The 14,898-nt window shown below is 49.1% G+C and overlaps 1 protein-coding gene across 1 annotated transcript in view; it reads right to left on the reverse strand.

Moving 5' to 3' along the window:
• LOC142277057 (roquin-1) overlaps nucleotides 1-11,269 on the reverse strand; it is a gene marked incomplete at its 3' end in the record, with an annotated part of 32,729 nt that extends 21,460 nt beyond the window's left edge. Inside the window, exon 1 of the mRNA XM_075332614.1 lies at nucleotides 10,882-11,269. Coding sequence (XP_075188729.1) covers nucleotides 10,882-11,112 — 231 coding nt within the window. The remainder of the gene's footprint in view (nucleotides 1-10,881) is intronic.
• Between the last annotated feature and the right edge of the window lie 3,629 nt (nucleotides 11,270-14,898).

Consider the following 14,898-nt stretch of genomic DNA (forward strand, 5'->3'; position numbering starts at 1 on the left):
ATTTAACTTTTGACTTCCAGGACCTGTGTGAGGTCATACCCATGTGACCAGAAGGGGCAGGGCCTCAGCCAACAGAAAAATATTGCTCCCTGGTATCAGCTTTGTTGGCTGAGGCCCCGCCCCTTCTGGTCACATGGGTATGACCTCACACAGGTCCTGCAAGTCAAAAATTAAATGGATTGTATAATACTTATGCTAATTCTAACAAGGGGAGGGGATAACTATGAATACCCCCCAAATATTATCTGAGCCTCAGCTGCTGTCACTCAAGAAGCTGCTGATTTTATAAACTTTACTTTCTTGGATTTCAAAACCTAAACATCCGAGCTGCCCACTACAGGTATATAGAATCAGCCTGATAGTGCCAGTATAGCACTGGCTTTAGGCTATATACAAAAATAATGATGATTGGTTCCTTTTAAATTTAGAGGTGGGCATATACTGTCTGATAGGTGGTTGCCTAGTATAAACGTAAATGGAAATTGAGTATATACCGCGCTGATACTCAATAGTATATTAATGTGATTCCTTTATTGTACATACAGGTCCACGCGTTTCAGAGACATCAGTCTCCTTCCTCAGGACATCACAGGAACAATACAACAAGGTGGTTGCCTGGCAGTCACAGAAGAGACGGGGAAGTGGGTGCAAGCATAAATCTGCTTTATTACATGGTGGCTGCTAAAATGCAAAATGGAGTTTGGGTGTAACTGACCTAGCCGTCCCCTCCACCCTGCACACTGGCCACTGCCTATGTCCAGGACTAGCCCTATGTAGGACACAGCACGGCTGCAATGTTGTATAATTCTGCGCAGCGGCACGCTCCAGGATGCACCGTCCTCGCACACCCTCCTATCCGTGGTGCGGGCGCTGCCAGGCCGCAGACGGCAGGGGACAAAATGAAATTTCATTAAGCAGCTTCAAGGACGATTACATCAGAAACAACATTGGGGATCGTCCCGACTCCTACAGTTTAGCACTCCGGCAAAGCGTGACGCTGAATCAACAAACAGAGGTAAACTCCGGGGAGGAGGGAAGGAGAGCAACCAAAATGATATGTGACACTTGGCACCGCGTCTGAGAGCGATGACAATGCCAAGCCTCACAGAGGGCACTTCAGGGCTGCGGGTAACATTTACCTCTGATAAACCAGAATAGATTACAAATTACTTAAAGGCATATTCCAAGTATATTCTAAAATGTGCAGAGTTCTAGTATATTGTATCAGTTTTCTAATTACTAAAGGGGTTGCCCACTTTTCTTTAATGATGATTAACACTTCTAAACATTAAAATTGCAACACCAAGAAGGAAACGTTAAGGTAACCACGTGTAAATTATTCAAAAAATGGAAATAAAATATTCAAAACATCTCGATTTATTCAGTGTAGAGTATGAGCAGAAATTCCCGCACTTATATCCTCGGCTGCTGTCAGTGAGGTTATTACCGGTCATCTGAGGAAGGTTCTGCCGCGCTGAATGCATTTTGGGAAATCATCAAGATCCGCTGCTGGCAGCTGCCTTTGTAATTGCCGATCAATGATGTTCCAGATGTGGTCGATGGGAGACAATTCTGGAGACTCTCACAGTAGCGTAAATATACTTTTAACAATGGCTCCAGGGAACCTATGGAGACATGGCCGTACCACTGGTTCTAAGTCTGGGGACAATGGAGGCCACGGTAGCACGTTTAGGCCACACTGGCTGCTCACAGTAGCCCGAATATACGATAAACAATGGGTCCTGGGAACCTATGGAGAAATGGCCGTACCACTGGTTCCAAGTCTGGAGATGCTGGAGGCCTTGGTAGCACATTCATGTCATGCAGACTGTTCACAGCAGCACGAAGAACATACAGGATGGTGTTATGTTGAAAAATGGCTCCTGGGACACTGTGTAGAAATTGCAGTACCACTAGATCCATGATCAAATCAACACAACGCCAAGCTTTTAGAAGTATACAAGTAATGAAGACTAGAGGGGTCCAGCCACTAAACTTTATACCCTCCCAACACCATAGTCCCTAAAGTAGGCCTAGTGTGACGCTCCCTCATGAAGGCCTCTTCATGATGTTGCCAAAGTGGTCTCCAGACTAATCTCCGGCTATAATTGCGTCCAAAACAAGAGCAGGACTCATCACTGAAGAGGACAGACCTCTACTCCAGCCTCCACCTGAAGACCACATGGACAACACCATGAAATAGCGGAAACATCACAACGCCATACTCCTGGGATTATGGCGGCATAAAGTGCAGTAGCCGGACCCCTTTTCTCTTCATTCCAGGTGCATTAACGCATCAACGTCCCATTCATTTGGTCATGGAATAAGTGGTGTGGCCATTTCTCCATAGGATACCAGGAGCCATTTTTGAACATAACGCTACTTCGTATATTGTACGCGCTACTGTGAGCAGCTTGTGTGGACTAAACGTGCTACTGAGGCCTGCAGCGTCTCCAGACTTGTCTCCCATCCAGCACATCTGGCAAGTCATTGGTCGGCAATTACAAATGTAGCCGCCAGCAGTGGATCTTGATGATTTTCATGCCCAAGTGCATCTATAGTGGCAGAACCTTCCTCAGACAACCATTAATGACCTCATTGATAGCAGTCAAAGCAGTAAGTGCCGGGATTTCTGCACACAGGGTTCATACTCAATATGGAACAAATAGAGAAATTGCATGACAATTTTATTTCTACTTTTACATAATTTGCAGATCAGTAACACGCCAATTCATCCGGTGATTTACTTAATTCCACAACTTTTCTTTGTTGCAATTTCAGATCCCCCCTTATTAGAAAGTGATCACCAACTTTCATCTGAAAAGGGACCATCTTCATGACACAAGCCCTCATCTTCGCCAGTCTCTTGAGCTATAGGAGGGCGGGGGTAGAATTTTAGAAGTCCTGTAAGGCTATGTGCACACTAGAAAATTGACTTTTCTTAAGAAAAATCCACACCCTCTGGCAGAATACTGCACCTGCGGCAAAGAAGGGAATTTTGTTTACTTACCGTAAATTCCTTTTCTTCTAGCTCCTATTGGGAGACCCAGACAATTGGGTGTATAGCTACTGCCTCCGGAGGCCACACAAAGTATTACACTAAAAGTGTAAAGCCCCTCCCCTCCTGCCTATACACCCCCCCGTGTATCACGGGCTCCTCAGTTTTGGTGCAAAAGCAGGAAGGAGGAAACTTATAATTTGGTCTAAAGTAATTCAATCCGAAGGAAGTTCGGAAAACTGAAAACCATTCAACATGAACAACATGTGTACACAAAGAACAACAGCCCGAAGGGAACAGGGGCGGGTGCTGGGTCTCCCAATAGGAGCTAGAAGAAAAGGAATTTACGGTAAGTAAACAAAATTCCCTTCTTCTTTGTCGCTCCATTGGGAGACCCAGACAATTGGGACGTCCAAAAGCAGTCCCTGGGTGGGTAAAATAATACCAGGGCTGTGGAGTCGGAGTCGGAGTCGTGGAGTCGGAGTCGGAGCTCATTTTGGTGGAGTCGGAGTCGGAGTTGGAGTCGGTATAAAATGCACCGACTCCGACTCCTAAAATATATAATAAATTGGGGACAGGAGTGCAATGCAGAATGTGCTGAATATTTTACTAAATAATAACATTTAGTATAATGCTTATATTTAAGTGAAAAATTTATTGTAGTATAATGTGAACATCAGACATTTAATTGTTTTTATGATACAATAATCAAGATATTTGGATAGAACATAAAATATTTATTGGATACAACTTTAGAACACAAAAAACTAATAAATTGTAAATATGTAATATTATATATATATACACAGTGTATATACACACACAAGATATATATGTAATCTACTGTATATTACATAGTGTATTACATATTTACAATTTATTACAGTTTTTTGTGTTCTAAAGTTGTATCCAATAAATATATTTTATGTTCTATCCAAATATCTTGATTATTGTATCATAAAAATTATTAAATGTCTAATGTTCACATACACATATTCATGTACTACAATAAATTTTTCACCTAACTATAAGCAATATATGTAGGAGTCGGAGTCGGAGCCGGAGTCGGAGTCGGAGCCGGAGTCGGAGTCGGTGCAAGAGAATTTGAGGAGTCGGAGTCGGAGTCGAAGGTTTGGCTTACCGACTCCACAGCCCTGAATAATACCTCGTAATAGAGCCGTAAAACGGCCCCTTCCTACAGGTGGGCAACCGCCGCCTGAAGGACTCGCCTACCTAGGCTGGCATCTGCCGAAGCATAGGTATGCACCTGATAGTGTTTCGTGAAAGTGTGCAGGCTCGACCAGGTAGCCGCCTGACACACCTGCTGAGCCGTAGCCTGGTGCCGCAAAGCCCAGGACGCACCCACGGCTCTGGAAGAATGGGCCTTCAGCCCTGAGGGAACCGGAAGCCCAGAGGAACGGTAGGCTTCGAGAATTGGTTCCTTGATCCACCGAGCCAGGGTTGATTTGGAAGCCTGTGACCCTTTACGCTGGCCAGCGACAAGGACAAAGAGTGCATCCGAGCGGCGCAGGGGCGCCGTACGAGAAATGTAGAGTCTGAGTGCTCTCACCAGATCCAACAAGTGCAAATCCTTTTCACATTGGTGAACTGGATGTGGACAAAGAGAAGGTAAGGAGATATCCTGATTGAGATGAAAGGGGGATACCACCTTAGGGAGAAATTCCGGAACCGGACGCAGAACCACCTTGTCCTGGTGAAACACCAGGAAAGGAGACTTGCATGACAGCGCTGCTAGTTCAGACACTCTCCGAAGTGATGTGACTGCTACTAGGAAGACCACTTTCTGCGAAAGGCGTGAAAGAGAAATATCCTTCATTGGCTCAAAAGGTGGTTTCTGAAGAGCCATCAGCACCCTGTTCAGATCCCAGGGTTCTAACGGACGCTTGTAAGGAGGAACTATGTGACAAACCCCCTGCAGGAACGTGCACACCTTTGGAAGTCTGGCTAGGCGCTTCTGGAAAAACACAGAGAGCACTGAGACTTGTCCCTTAAGAGAACCGAGCGACAAACCCTTTTCCAATCCAGATTGAAGGAAGGAAAGAAAAGTGGGCAAGGCAAATGGCCAGGGAGTAAAACCCTGATCAGCGCACCAGGATAAGAATATTCTCCACGTCCTGTGGTAGATCTTGGCGGACGTTGGTTTCCTGGCCTGTCTCATAGTGGCAATGACCTCTTGAGATAACCCTGAAGATGCTAGGATCCAGGACTCAATGGCCACACAGTCAGGTTGAGGGCCGCAGAATTCAGATGGAAAAACGGCCCTTGAGACAGCAAGTCTGGTCGGTCTGGTAGTGCCCACGGTTGACCCACCGTGAGATGCCACAGATCCGGGTACCACGACCTCCTCGGCCAGTCTGGAGCGACGAGGATGGCGCGGCGGCAGTCTGACCTGATCTTGCGTAACACTCTGGGCAACAGTGCCAGAGGGGGAAACACATAAGGCAGTTGAAACTGCGACCAATCCTGAACTAATGCGTCTGCCGCCAGAGCTCTGTGATCTTGAGACCGTGCCATGAATGCCGGGACCTTGTTGTTGTGCCGGGACGCCATTAGGTCGACGTCCGGCATCCCCCAGCGGCAACAGATCTCTTGAAATACGTCCGGGTGAAGGGACCATTCCCCTGCGTCCATGCCCTGGCGACTGAGAAAGTCTGCTTCCCAGTTTTCTACGCCCGGGATGTGAACTGCGGATATGGCGGATGCTGTGGCTTCCGCCCACAGCAGAATCCGCCGGACTTCCTGGAAGGCTTGCCGACTGCGTGTGCCGCCTTGGTGGTTGATGTATGCCACCGCTGTGGAGTTGTCCGACTGAATTCGGATCTGTTTGCTTTCCAGCCACGGCTGGAACGCTTTTAGGGCAAGATACACTGCCCTTATCTCCAGAACATTGATCTGAAGGGAGGACTCTGGCTGAGTCCAGGTACCCTGGGCCCTGTGGTGGAGAAAGACCGCTCCCCACCCTGACAGGCTCGCGTCCGTCGTGACCACCGCCCAGGATGGTGGTAGGAAGGATTTCCCCTTCGACAATGAAGTGGGAAGAAGCCACCACCGAAGAGAGGCTTTGGCTGCCTGAGAAAGGGAGACGTTCCTGTCGAGGGACGTCGACTTCCTGTCCCACTTGCGGAGAATGTCCCATTGAAGTGGAGGCAGATGAAACTGCGCAAAAGGAACTGCCTCCATTGCTGCCACCATCTTCCCTAGGAAGTGCATGAGGCGCCTCAAGGGGTGTGACTGGCCTTGAAGGAGAGATTGCACCCCTGTCTGTAGTGAACGCTGTTTGCCCAGCGGAAGCTTCACTATCGCTGGAAGAGTATGAAACTCCATGCCAAGATATGTCAGTGATTGGGCCGGTGTCAGATTTGACTTTGTGAAATTGATAATCCACCCGAATCTCTGAAGAGTCTCAAGAGCAATGTCCAGGCTGTGTTGGCATGCCACTCGGGAGGGTGCCTTGACAAGCAGATCGTCTAAGTAAGGGATCACCGAGTGTCCCTGAGAGTGTAGGACTGCTACCACTGCTGCCATGACCTTGGTGAAGACCCGTGGTGCTGTCGCCAGGCCGAAAGGCAGTGCCACGAACTGAAGGTGTTCGTCCCCTATGGCGAAACGCAGGAAGCGCTGATGCTCTGGTGCAATCGGTACGTGGAGATAAGCATCTTTGATGTCGATTGATGCTAGGAAATCTCCTTGGGACATTGAGGCGATGACGGAGCGGAGCGATTCCATCCGGAACCGCCTGGTTTTCACGTGTTTGTTGAGCAGTTTTAGGTCCAGAACAGGACGGAAAGATCCGTCCTTTTTTGGCACCACAAACAAGTTGGAGTAAAAACCGTGACCCTGTTGCTGAACCACTCCTTCTGCCTTCAGAGTGCACACCGCCTGAAGAAGAGCATCGGCTCGCTCTGGGGGCGGAGATGTTCTGAAGAATCGAGTCGGAGGACGAGAGCTGAACTCTATCCTGTAACCGTGAGACAGAATGTCTCTCACCCAACGGTCTTGTACCTGTGGCAACCAGGCGTCGCAAAAGCGGGAGAGCCTGCCACCGACCGAGGATGCGGCGTGAAGAGGCCGAAAGTCATGAGGCCGCTTTGGGAGCGGTTCCTCCGGCGGTCTTTTTAGGACGTGACTTAGACCGCCATGAATCGGAGTTCGTCTGACCCTTCTGTGGCCTGTTGGACGAGGAGAATTGAGACCTGCCCGCGGGCCGAAAGGACCGAAACCTCGATTGTACCTTCCGTTGTTGAGGTCTTTTTGGTTTGGACTGGGGTAAGGATGAGTCCTTTCCCTTGGATTGTTTAATGATTTCATCCAATCGCTCACTAAACAGGCGGTCGCCAGAAAATGGCAACCCGGTTAAGAACTTTTTGGAAGCAGAGTCTGCCTTCCATTCACGTAGCCACATGGCCCTGCGGACTACCACCGAATTGGCGGATGCCACCGCCGTACGGCTCGCAGAGTCCAGGACAGCATTAATGGCGTAGGACGCAAACGTCGACGCCTGAGATGTTAATGACACCACCTGCGGAGCAGAGGCACGTGTGACTGCATTAATCTGCGAGTGACAAGCTAAGATAGCTTGGAGCGCCCATACGGCTGCGAATGCCGGAGCAAAGGACGCGCCGATAGCCTCATAGATGGATTTCAACCAGAGCTCCATCTGTCTGTCAGTGGCATCTTTGAGTGAAGCCCCATCTTCCACTGCAACTATGGATCTAGCCGCCAGTCTGGAGACTGGAGGATCCACCTTGGGACACTGAGCCCAACCCTTGACAACGTCAGGGGGGAAGGGATAACGTGTGTCCTTAAGGCGCTTAGAAAAGCGCTTATCTGGACAAGCTCGGTGTTTCTGGACTGCCTCTCTGAAGTCAGAGTGATCCAGGAACATACTCATTGTACGCTTGGGAAACCTAAAACGGAATTTCTCCTGCTGAGAAGCTGACTCCTCAATTGGAGGAGCTGGGGGAGAAAGATCCAACACCTGATTGATGGACGCTATAAGGTCGTTCACTATGGCGTCCCCTTCTGGTGTATCTAGGTTGAGAGCGGCTTCAGGATCAGAGCCCTGATCTGCCCCCTCCGCTTCATCCTCTAGAGAGTCCTCCTGCTGAGACCCTGAGCAGTGTGATGAAGTCGAGGGAAGCTCCCAGCGACCCCGCTTAGGTGGTCTGGGACTGCGGTCCGTGTCAGAGACCTCACCTTGAGACCTATGAGTCACCCCAGGAGCACTTTGCTGCTCCAACCGAGGGGGGCCTGGGGTCAATGATTCAACAGTGCCCGGGGCCTGTGTTACAGGTCTGGACTGCAAAGCTTCTAGTATCTTAGCAGACCATTTATCCATAGTCTCAGAAAGTTTGTCAGCGAATACTGCAAACTCCGTCCCTGTCACCTGGACAGTGGCAGCCGGTGTTTCTACCTGGGCCGAGGGTCCCACTAGTGGCTGAGGCTCCGGCTGAGTAAGAACCATAGGTGCCGAGCATTGCACACAATGAGGGTAGGTGGAACCTGCAGGTAGCATAGCCGCACATGAGGTACAGGTTGCAAAGTAAGCCTGTGCTTTGGCACCCTTGCTATTTGCAGACGACATGCTGTTGTCTCCTCTGAGTACAATCTGGGAGGGTATATAGCCAAAAACCAGTGCGACCGTACAGAGTAAATGTATAGCATATAAACCTATATATATACACTTCGGCACCCAGGGGGGCCAGCACCTAGAAACAGGTGCGGCTTACCGACCGCCCAAAGCGGTTGTGTGACCACCAGATTCCCTGCCTGGATCTCCCAGAGCCGTTTGTCTCTCCTCTCTAGCTTCAGAAGTGCTGACAGGAATGGCTGCCAGCGTTCTGTGAGGAGGAGGGGGCCGTGGGCGTGCCCAAGAAAGTGCGGGAATCTGGTGTCCCACTGTGCTCAGTGAGGGGGGAGGAGGATACAAAGTATGCTCCAGCCCTCAGCGCTGACGTCCAGTGCAGCGTCCCTCCCTTCCCCTGACTGACAGGCCCGGGGGCGGGAATATGCAGTACTAGGCCGCAAAAGCCGGGGACTAAAGTTATAAGCGCGGCCGGCAAACAAGCGCGGTCAGCGCGGTAGTCCCGGCGCACTAACACACCCAGCAGTGCTGCAGCGTGTATGACACAAGCGCTCCATGCGCTGTCCCCAAGGGGACACAGAGTACCTCACAGTAGCAGGGCCTTGTCCCTGACGATACCCAGCTCCTGTCCAGCAGATTCCCCAGGGGCTGCGGAGGGAGCACGGTCCCAGTGTCTGGAGACCGATTAGGATCCCACTTCACCCAGAGCCCTGCAGGGATGGGGAAGGAAAACAGCATGTTGGCTCCTGCCTATGTACCCGCAATGGGTACCTCAACCTTAACCGCACCGCCGACCAGAGTGGGGTGAGAAGGGAGCATGCTGGTGGCCCTATATGGGCCCACTTTTCTTCCATCCGAAATAGTCAGCAGCTGCTGCTGACTAAATTGTGGAGCTATGCGTGCATGTGTGCCTCCTTCGCACAAAGCATAAAAACTGAGGAGCCCGTGATACACGGGGGGGGGGTGTATAGGCAGATGGGGAGGGGCTTTACACTTTTAAGTGTAATACTTTGTGTGGCCTCCGGAGGCAGAAGCTATACACCCAATTGTCTGGGTCTCCCAATGGAGCGACAAAGAAAAACACGATAAAACCGCACCCACATTTTTGCCGCGGTTTTGTCCCTGCAGTTTTTTACTATTATCTATGGCAAAAAACGCAGGTACATTCAGAAAAAAGTGACATGCTCATTCTTTTTGCTGCAAACCTATAGGGGGGGGGTATAAAAAAAAAAAAAAAAAAAAAAAAAAAAAAAAATCGCAGTGTGAGCGCACCATTTTATTTTTTACCATAGGTTTAGCTGGGGAATGACCACAGAGAGGTTATGAACATTTTCTGCAGCAATTCATGCAGTAAAACCGCAGCAAAAAATGCAGCGTGCGCACAGGGCCTAAGCCAGTTTTATGGTGTAAAAAAAAAATTGCAAATTTTGGCACATCTTAATTTGCACAAAAATATGCGACTTATTGCTATTTACATTAAACTTCCCACTTCTGATTGGTGAACATTAAAGCAGTCGTGCTTAGTAGAGATGAATGAGCCAATTGACTGATGGGACTTAGTAGAAATGAGCCAATGGATGGGAGCCCTGTTAATCACATCTGGCTTCTCTTGATTAGCCAGCCTGGAGCAACACTGTGCGCAACCTCGCACCAGGCCAGCTAATCAAATGAAGAGCTGAGAACGCCGGCAGGTAGGAGGCAGTATACAGGGCTCTCGTCCAGCAGCCATGGTATATGGACCTGTGTGCCAGACCAAGGTCCTGATTATTATTAGCATTTCTAGGAGTCCGTTAGGTGATAAGGTCTAAAAAAGACATTTATAACGTGACTTTTAAAAGAAAAAAAAAATATATAAATGTTGCAATTCAGAGTAAAAAGTGGAGAAACCTTTCTAAACATCGATAAATTTGGTGCAAATAATGGCAACGAAGCCACAAGGAAAACGGCCTTTAAAAATGTCCAATGATAAATGTCCCCCTTATGCATGTTTCGTCAGGATTAGCAAAGCATGTAATATGCATGACGACATCCTCCATGTCCCCCGCCACTACCCTGAATCCACAGTCATCCCCCAGCACGATGAGTGACAGATGTAGGCATTTATACACCGCTGTCAATCACGGCCTGGAAAGGCAGGAGTTGTCCACATGAATCCCCTTGCTCCTTCTGATTGCATTCCACCAGAAACTGACCAAGAATGGCCCTCACACAGCAAACGGTGCCACAGAAGGAGGACAACTCTATGGTTGGACCAAGAAGCCACAAGCCCATCACTCACCTGAGCTCCTACCAGCTGCAGCAAGGCCGAGTTGACGGGCAGCAACTCAATGTCTGTGTTTATGGTGGTCTGGTCGAACGGACAAGCCTTGCGGTGAAGCTTGTTCAGGCACATCTTGCAAACTGTGTGCCCACAGCCCAGGCTGATGGGTTTCCGGATGGTTTCGTCGAAGGTCTGCGTGCAAATGGGGCAGGACAGGAAGTCGGTCCATTGTGGAGCTTGTACAGGCATGTTGTCCCACTTTAAAATAGGAGCTTGCAAAAGCAAAAAAAGGGGTTAAAGGGAGCTAAGCACAGATTCCACTGGAATCAAAAAACCTTTCCAAAATAAAGTTTGTCTTTCTTATATATCTTCTGTAAATACAGACAGTCAGCACATAGTGGAGTATGTGACCTAGAAAGAAAAAGAAAAAAAGTTGGAGGTTAGATCATGAAAAGAACACATACGGAACAACATGGCGCCGAACAATGTGAGCGACGTGAAACATGGCAATGGCTTCCCTGCACGATGATAAGCCACCACATCACTTCTCCTGCAGCTGTAATTGCTAATCATGTCGGCCACATACGCCGGAGCCACGATAACATCCACATGCCCGAATAATCAGTACTGTGCAATCTTGAGGCTGTGCTGGCCACATGTAGTGGACATGGGCAGTAGAATATCAAGGTAATAGCTCCACTATATACAGGCGATGGTTTCAGGGGCCCAGCAATAACAAATGTCTTATCAGAGACAACTGCACCTCCATCATGGACGGGGCTCGCCTCACCAGAAGATTCCTGATGGCTGAAATACACAGTAGGGTTTGGGGATTACCGTATTTTTCGTTTTATAAGACGCACTGGATTATAAGACGCACCACTAATTTAGAGACAGAAAATAGGAAAAAAATGTAATGTTAAAATGAGGGTCCGTGTTATAATCATAGTGCATCTTCTAATAGCTCACCAAGCGGGAGGAGCGGCAGTGGTGCAGCGGCTCAGGAGGGTTACAGGAGGCAGGGTCGGCAATGCTGCGGGCTCAGAGGAGGAGTGTTGCGGCTCAGGAGGATCTGTGGACCAAGGGTCAGCGATACTATGGGGGTTGGGGGTGTTTCGGCGGCAGGCGCCATTGATCTGCTGGCGGGCTGCAGGGGTGTCACTGTAGTGGAGCGGCTCAGCAGGGTCACAGGATGGGGGCGACGCGGCTCAGCAGAGTGATAGGATGAGGTGTCGCGACAGCCGGTGCCAGTGATCTGACTGCAGGCTCCACTGAACTGCCTGCAGTTGACGAGATGGACTTTAAGAAAATGGCCGCGGAGGCAGCGCGTGCGCAGATAGGACACAGAAGCCATTTTCTTGAAGTACATTGCAGTAATCTGTGCACGCGCCGCCTCTGTGGCCATTTTTTTTTTTTTTTTTTTTAGTACATCACATTAATCATGGGCGATTCAATGGAGCCCGCAAACAGATCACTGGCACCGGCCGCCGTGACACTCCGTCTTATGACCCTCCTGATCCGCTCCACTGAAGTGAAACCCCCTCCTCCGAGCCCGCAGCATCGCTGACCCTGCCTCCTAAGACCCCTCTCCACCACCATATGGTAAGCCATATTCGGATTTTAACACGCATAGCCACGTTTTGGGGGGGAAAAAGGGAGTCTTATAATCCGAAAAATATGGTATGTCCCTCTGCTATCATTTTCATGCTATTTTCTTTACGTTATGTTTTTGGCTGGGTGTCAAATATAAACACATGCATGGTGCAAATCTGAAAGACCACCATAAAGATTGGCGCCATTCCTTGGCTCTCAGCCCTGTGTCCCCTGCTTGTCTCCTGACGGCTGATCGGCTGCAGCCTTAAAGGGAACCTGTCACCAGTTTTTTCATTATGAAACCAAAAGTCTCCCCTTCTGCAGCTCCTGGGCTGCATTCTATGAAGGTGCATCTTGTGCCCTGACTCCTTGTAGAGACCCCGAATATAACTTTATAAAACCTGACAGTTAGGTATACTAATGACCTGTGGGGCTCAGATGGGCATGCTTATTTTCGTCTCCTGTCCCCCCTTGTGGCCTTCTTCACCATCCTCCTTTCATGATGGACGTGATGATACCGCAGTCATCATGCACGCTGCTCGGCCAAATCTCGCGTCTGTACAGTCATTTCCCTGGCTCACGCAGGCGCAGTTCGCCCTTGCGCAAGTTGGTGTGGTGTTTGCGGCACGGTGGCTCAGTGGTTAGCACTGCAGTCTTGCAGCACTGGGGTCCTCTGTTCAAATCCCTCCGAGGACAACATTGTGAGGAGTTTGTATGTTCTCCCCGTGTTTGTGTGGGTTTCCTCCAGATACTCAGATTTCCTCCCACACTCCAAAGACATACAGATAGGGACTCTAGATTGTGAGCCCCAATGGGGACAGTGTTGCAAATGTATGTAAAGCGCTGTGGCATTAATAGCGCTATAATTATATTATTATTATGGTCGGCCATAATCTTGCGCATGCGCAAACACCGCACAGTGATCACATTTTTGGAGGTCCCCAAATCTCCTGTGCAAATGGAGCAATGGTGTCCATGTGTGACCATTTGTCAGGTCTACGGGACTGACAGATGGCCAAATACAGGTAGTCACACATCCACATTCATGCTCCCACTCACTCAGCAGATTGTTGTGTTAATGATCATGGTGGTCCAGGTCCCACTAATTATAGGAACATCCATTAGAGGCCTATGTGAACCCCATGTTGGCAGATTTGGAGTGAAGCTTTATAGATAAAGAGGTCAGACACAGGATCCCGAGCGCATGAAGCCCCATTAATATGATGACTCAGGAACGTTATTACGTCACGTTAATCCGGTTGTATTAATATAATGCCAAATAAAACTTACAGGACAGGTCTCCTCTGCAGATGAAAGGAAAGCCCTCTCCATAACCACCAGACATGTGAGCGGCCACCGGCCACCTGACAGACTGCCGAGCTGACTCAGCCGGGTGACTCAGGGCTGCACACATTTACTGCACAGGTCCAATTGCTCTGGTTTCATGATACTTTAAGGAGGCGGCACACCTCACCCTGCCTCATTAACCCCTCAATCCCTGGCGTTTCTCACAGCGGTGAAGTGAGTCATCAAAAGGAGGAAGATGCGACAGAAAAATAACAAAATATATATAAAAGCGGTCACGTGCGGTGCGTGACTCACAGAAGGAAGCTCGCACCGGTAACAGGTCTCCAGACAGCAGTGACACTACTATCTTGTGACCCCGTGGGTGATAAAGGTCTCCTTACAAACGGTTAATAATAGCGCGCCTGTGACATCGGCACACATGGGAGAGACAAATATAGAAGCCGGTCACAACGGAGCGCACGGCCGAAGCAGCGCCCGTCCAGATGGACTAAATATTACCGACTATTAGCCGGTCAGACCGCCGAGGATGCCAACTGCAGCCTGGCCCAGCAACAAGAACTTCAGACCTAGTTTCTACTGCGCCCTGAATCGTATGTAATTGCTGTGACTTGGATCTTTATTTTCTCCTAGAAAAGTTTTTAAGGATTAGAAAAACTCCTGCTATCTTTAACGCCTTAACAACAAGCCAAAAGTGGCCAGTATTTCTCAAAAAAAAAAAAAAAATGTTACCACTACTACCCTAAATGTTACCATTTTCCTTTAATCCGCCATACAGTTCCACAGGCAGTGGTGCACGACTTTTTATTCCATGCAGATTTTTTTTTTATGGTTTGTACAAGTGGGTGTGGCTCGCAGGATCCTCACAGGCGTGCCTTGCATGATCCTCGTGGGCGTGTCATTAGGTTGCTCTGCATCATTACCCTATGAGGCATGCCGCCTTGTCAAGACCATAAAGTAATAAAAAAAGACAAAAAAAACAAAGACATCTCTGAAAAAAGATTTATATATCCCTCCCCACCTATTCCTCCCCTCCACCCCCTCCCCCCTCCCCCACCCATTCCTCTCTCCAGACCTTCCCCCCACCACCCATTCCTCCCTCCAGACCTCCCACCCCCCATTCCTCCCTCCACCCCT

The sequence above is a fragment of the Anomaloglossus baeobatrachus genome, unplaced genomic scaffold (genome assembly GCF_048569485.1).
Source record: "Anomaloglossus baeobatrachus isolate aAnoBae1 unplaced genomic scaffold, aAnoBae1.hap1 Scaffold_4045, whole genome shotgun sequence".
NCBI classification, from domain to species: domain Eukaryota; kingdom Metazoa; phylum Chordata; class Amphibia; order Anura; family Aromobatidae; genus Anomaloglossus; species Anomaloglossus baeobatrachus.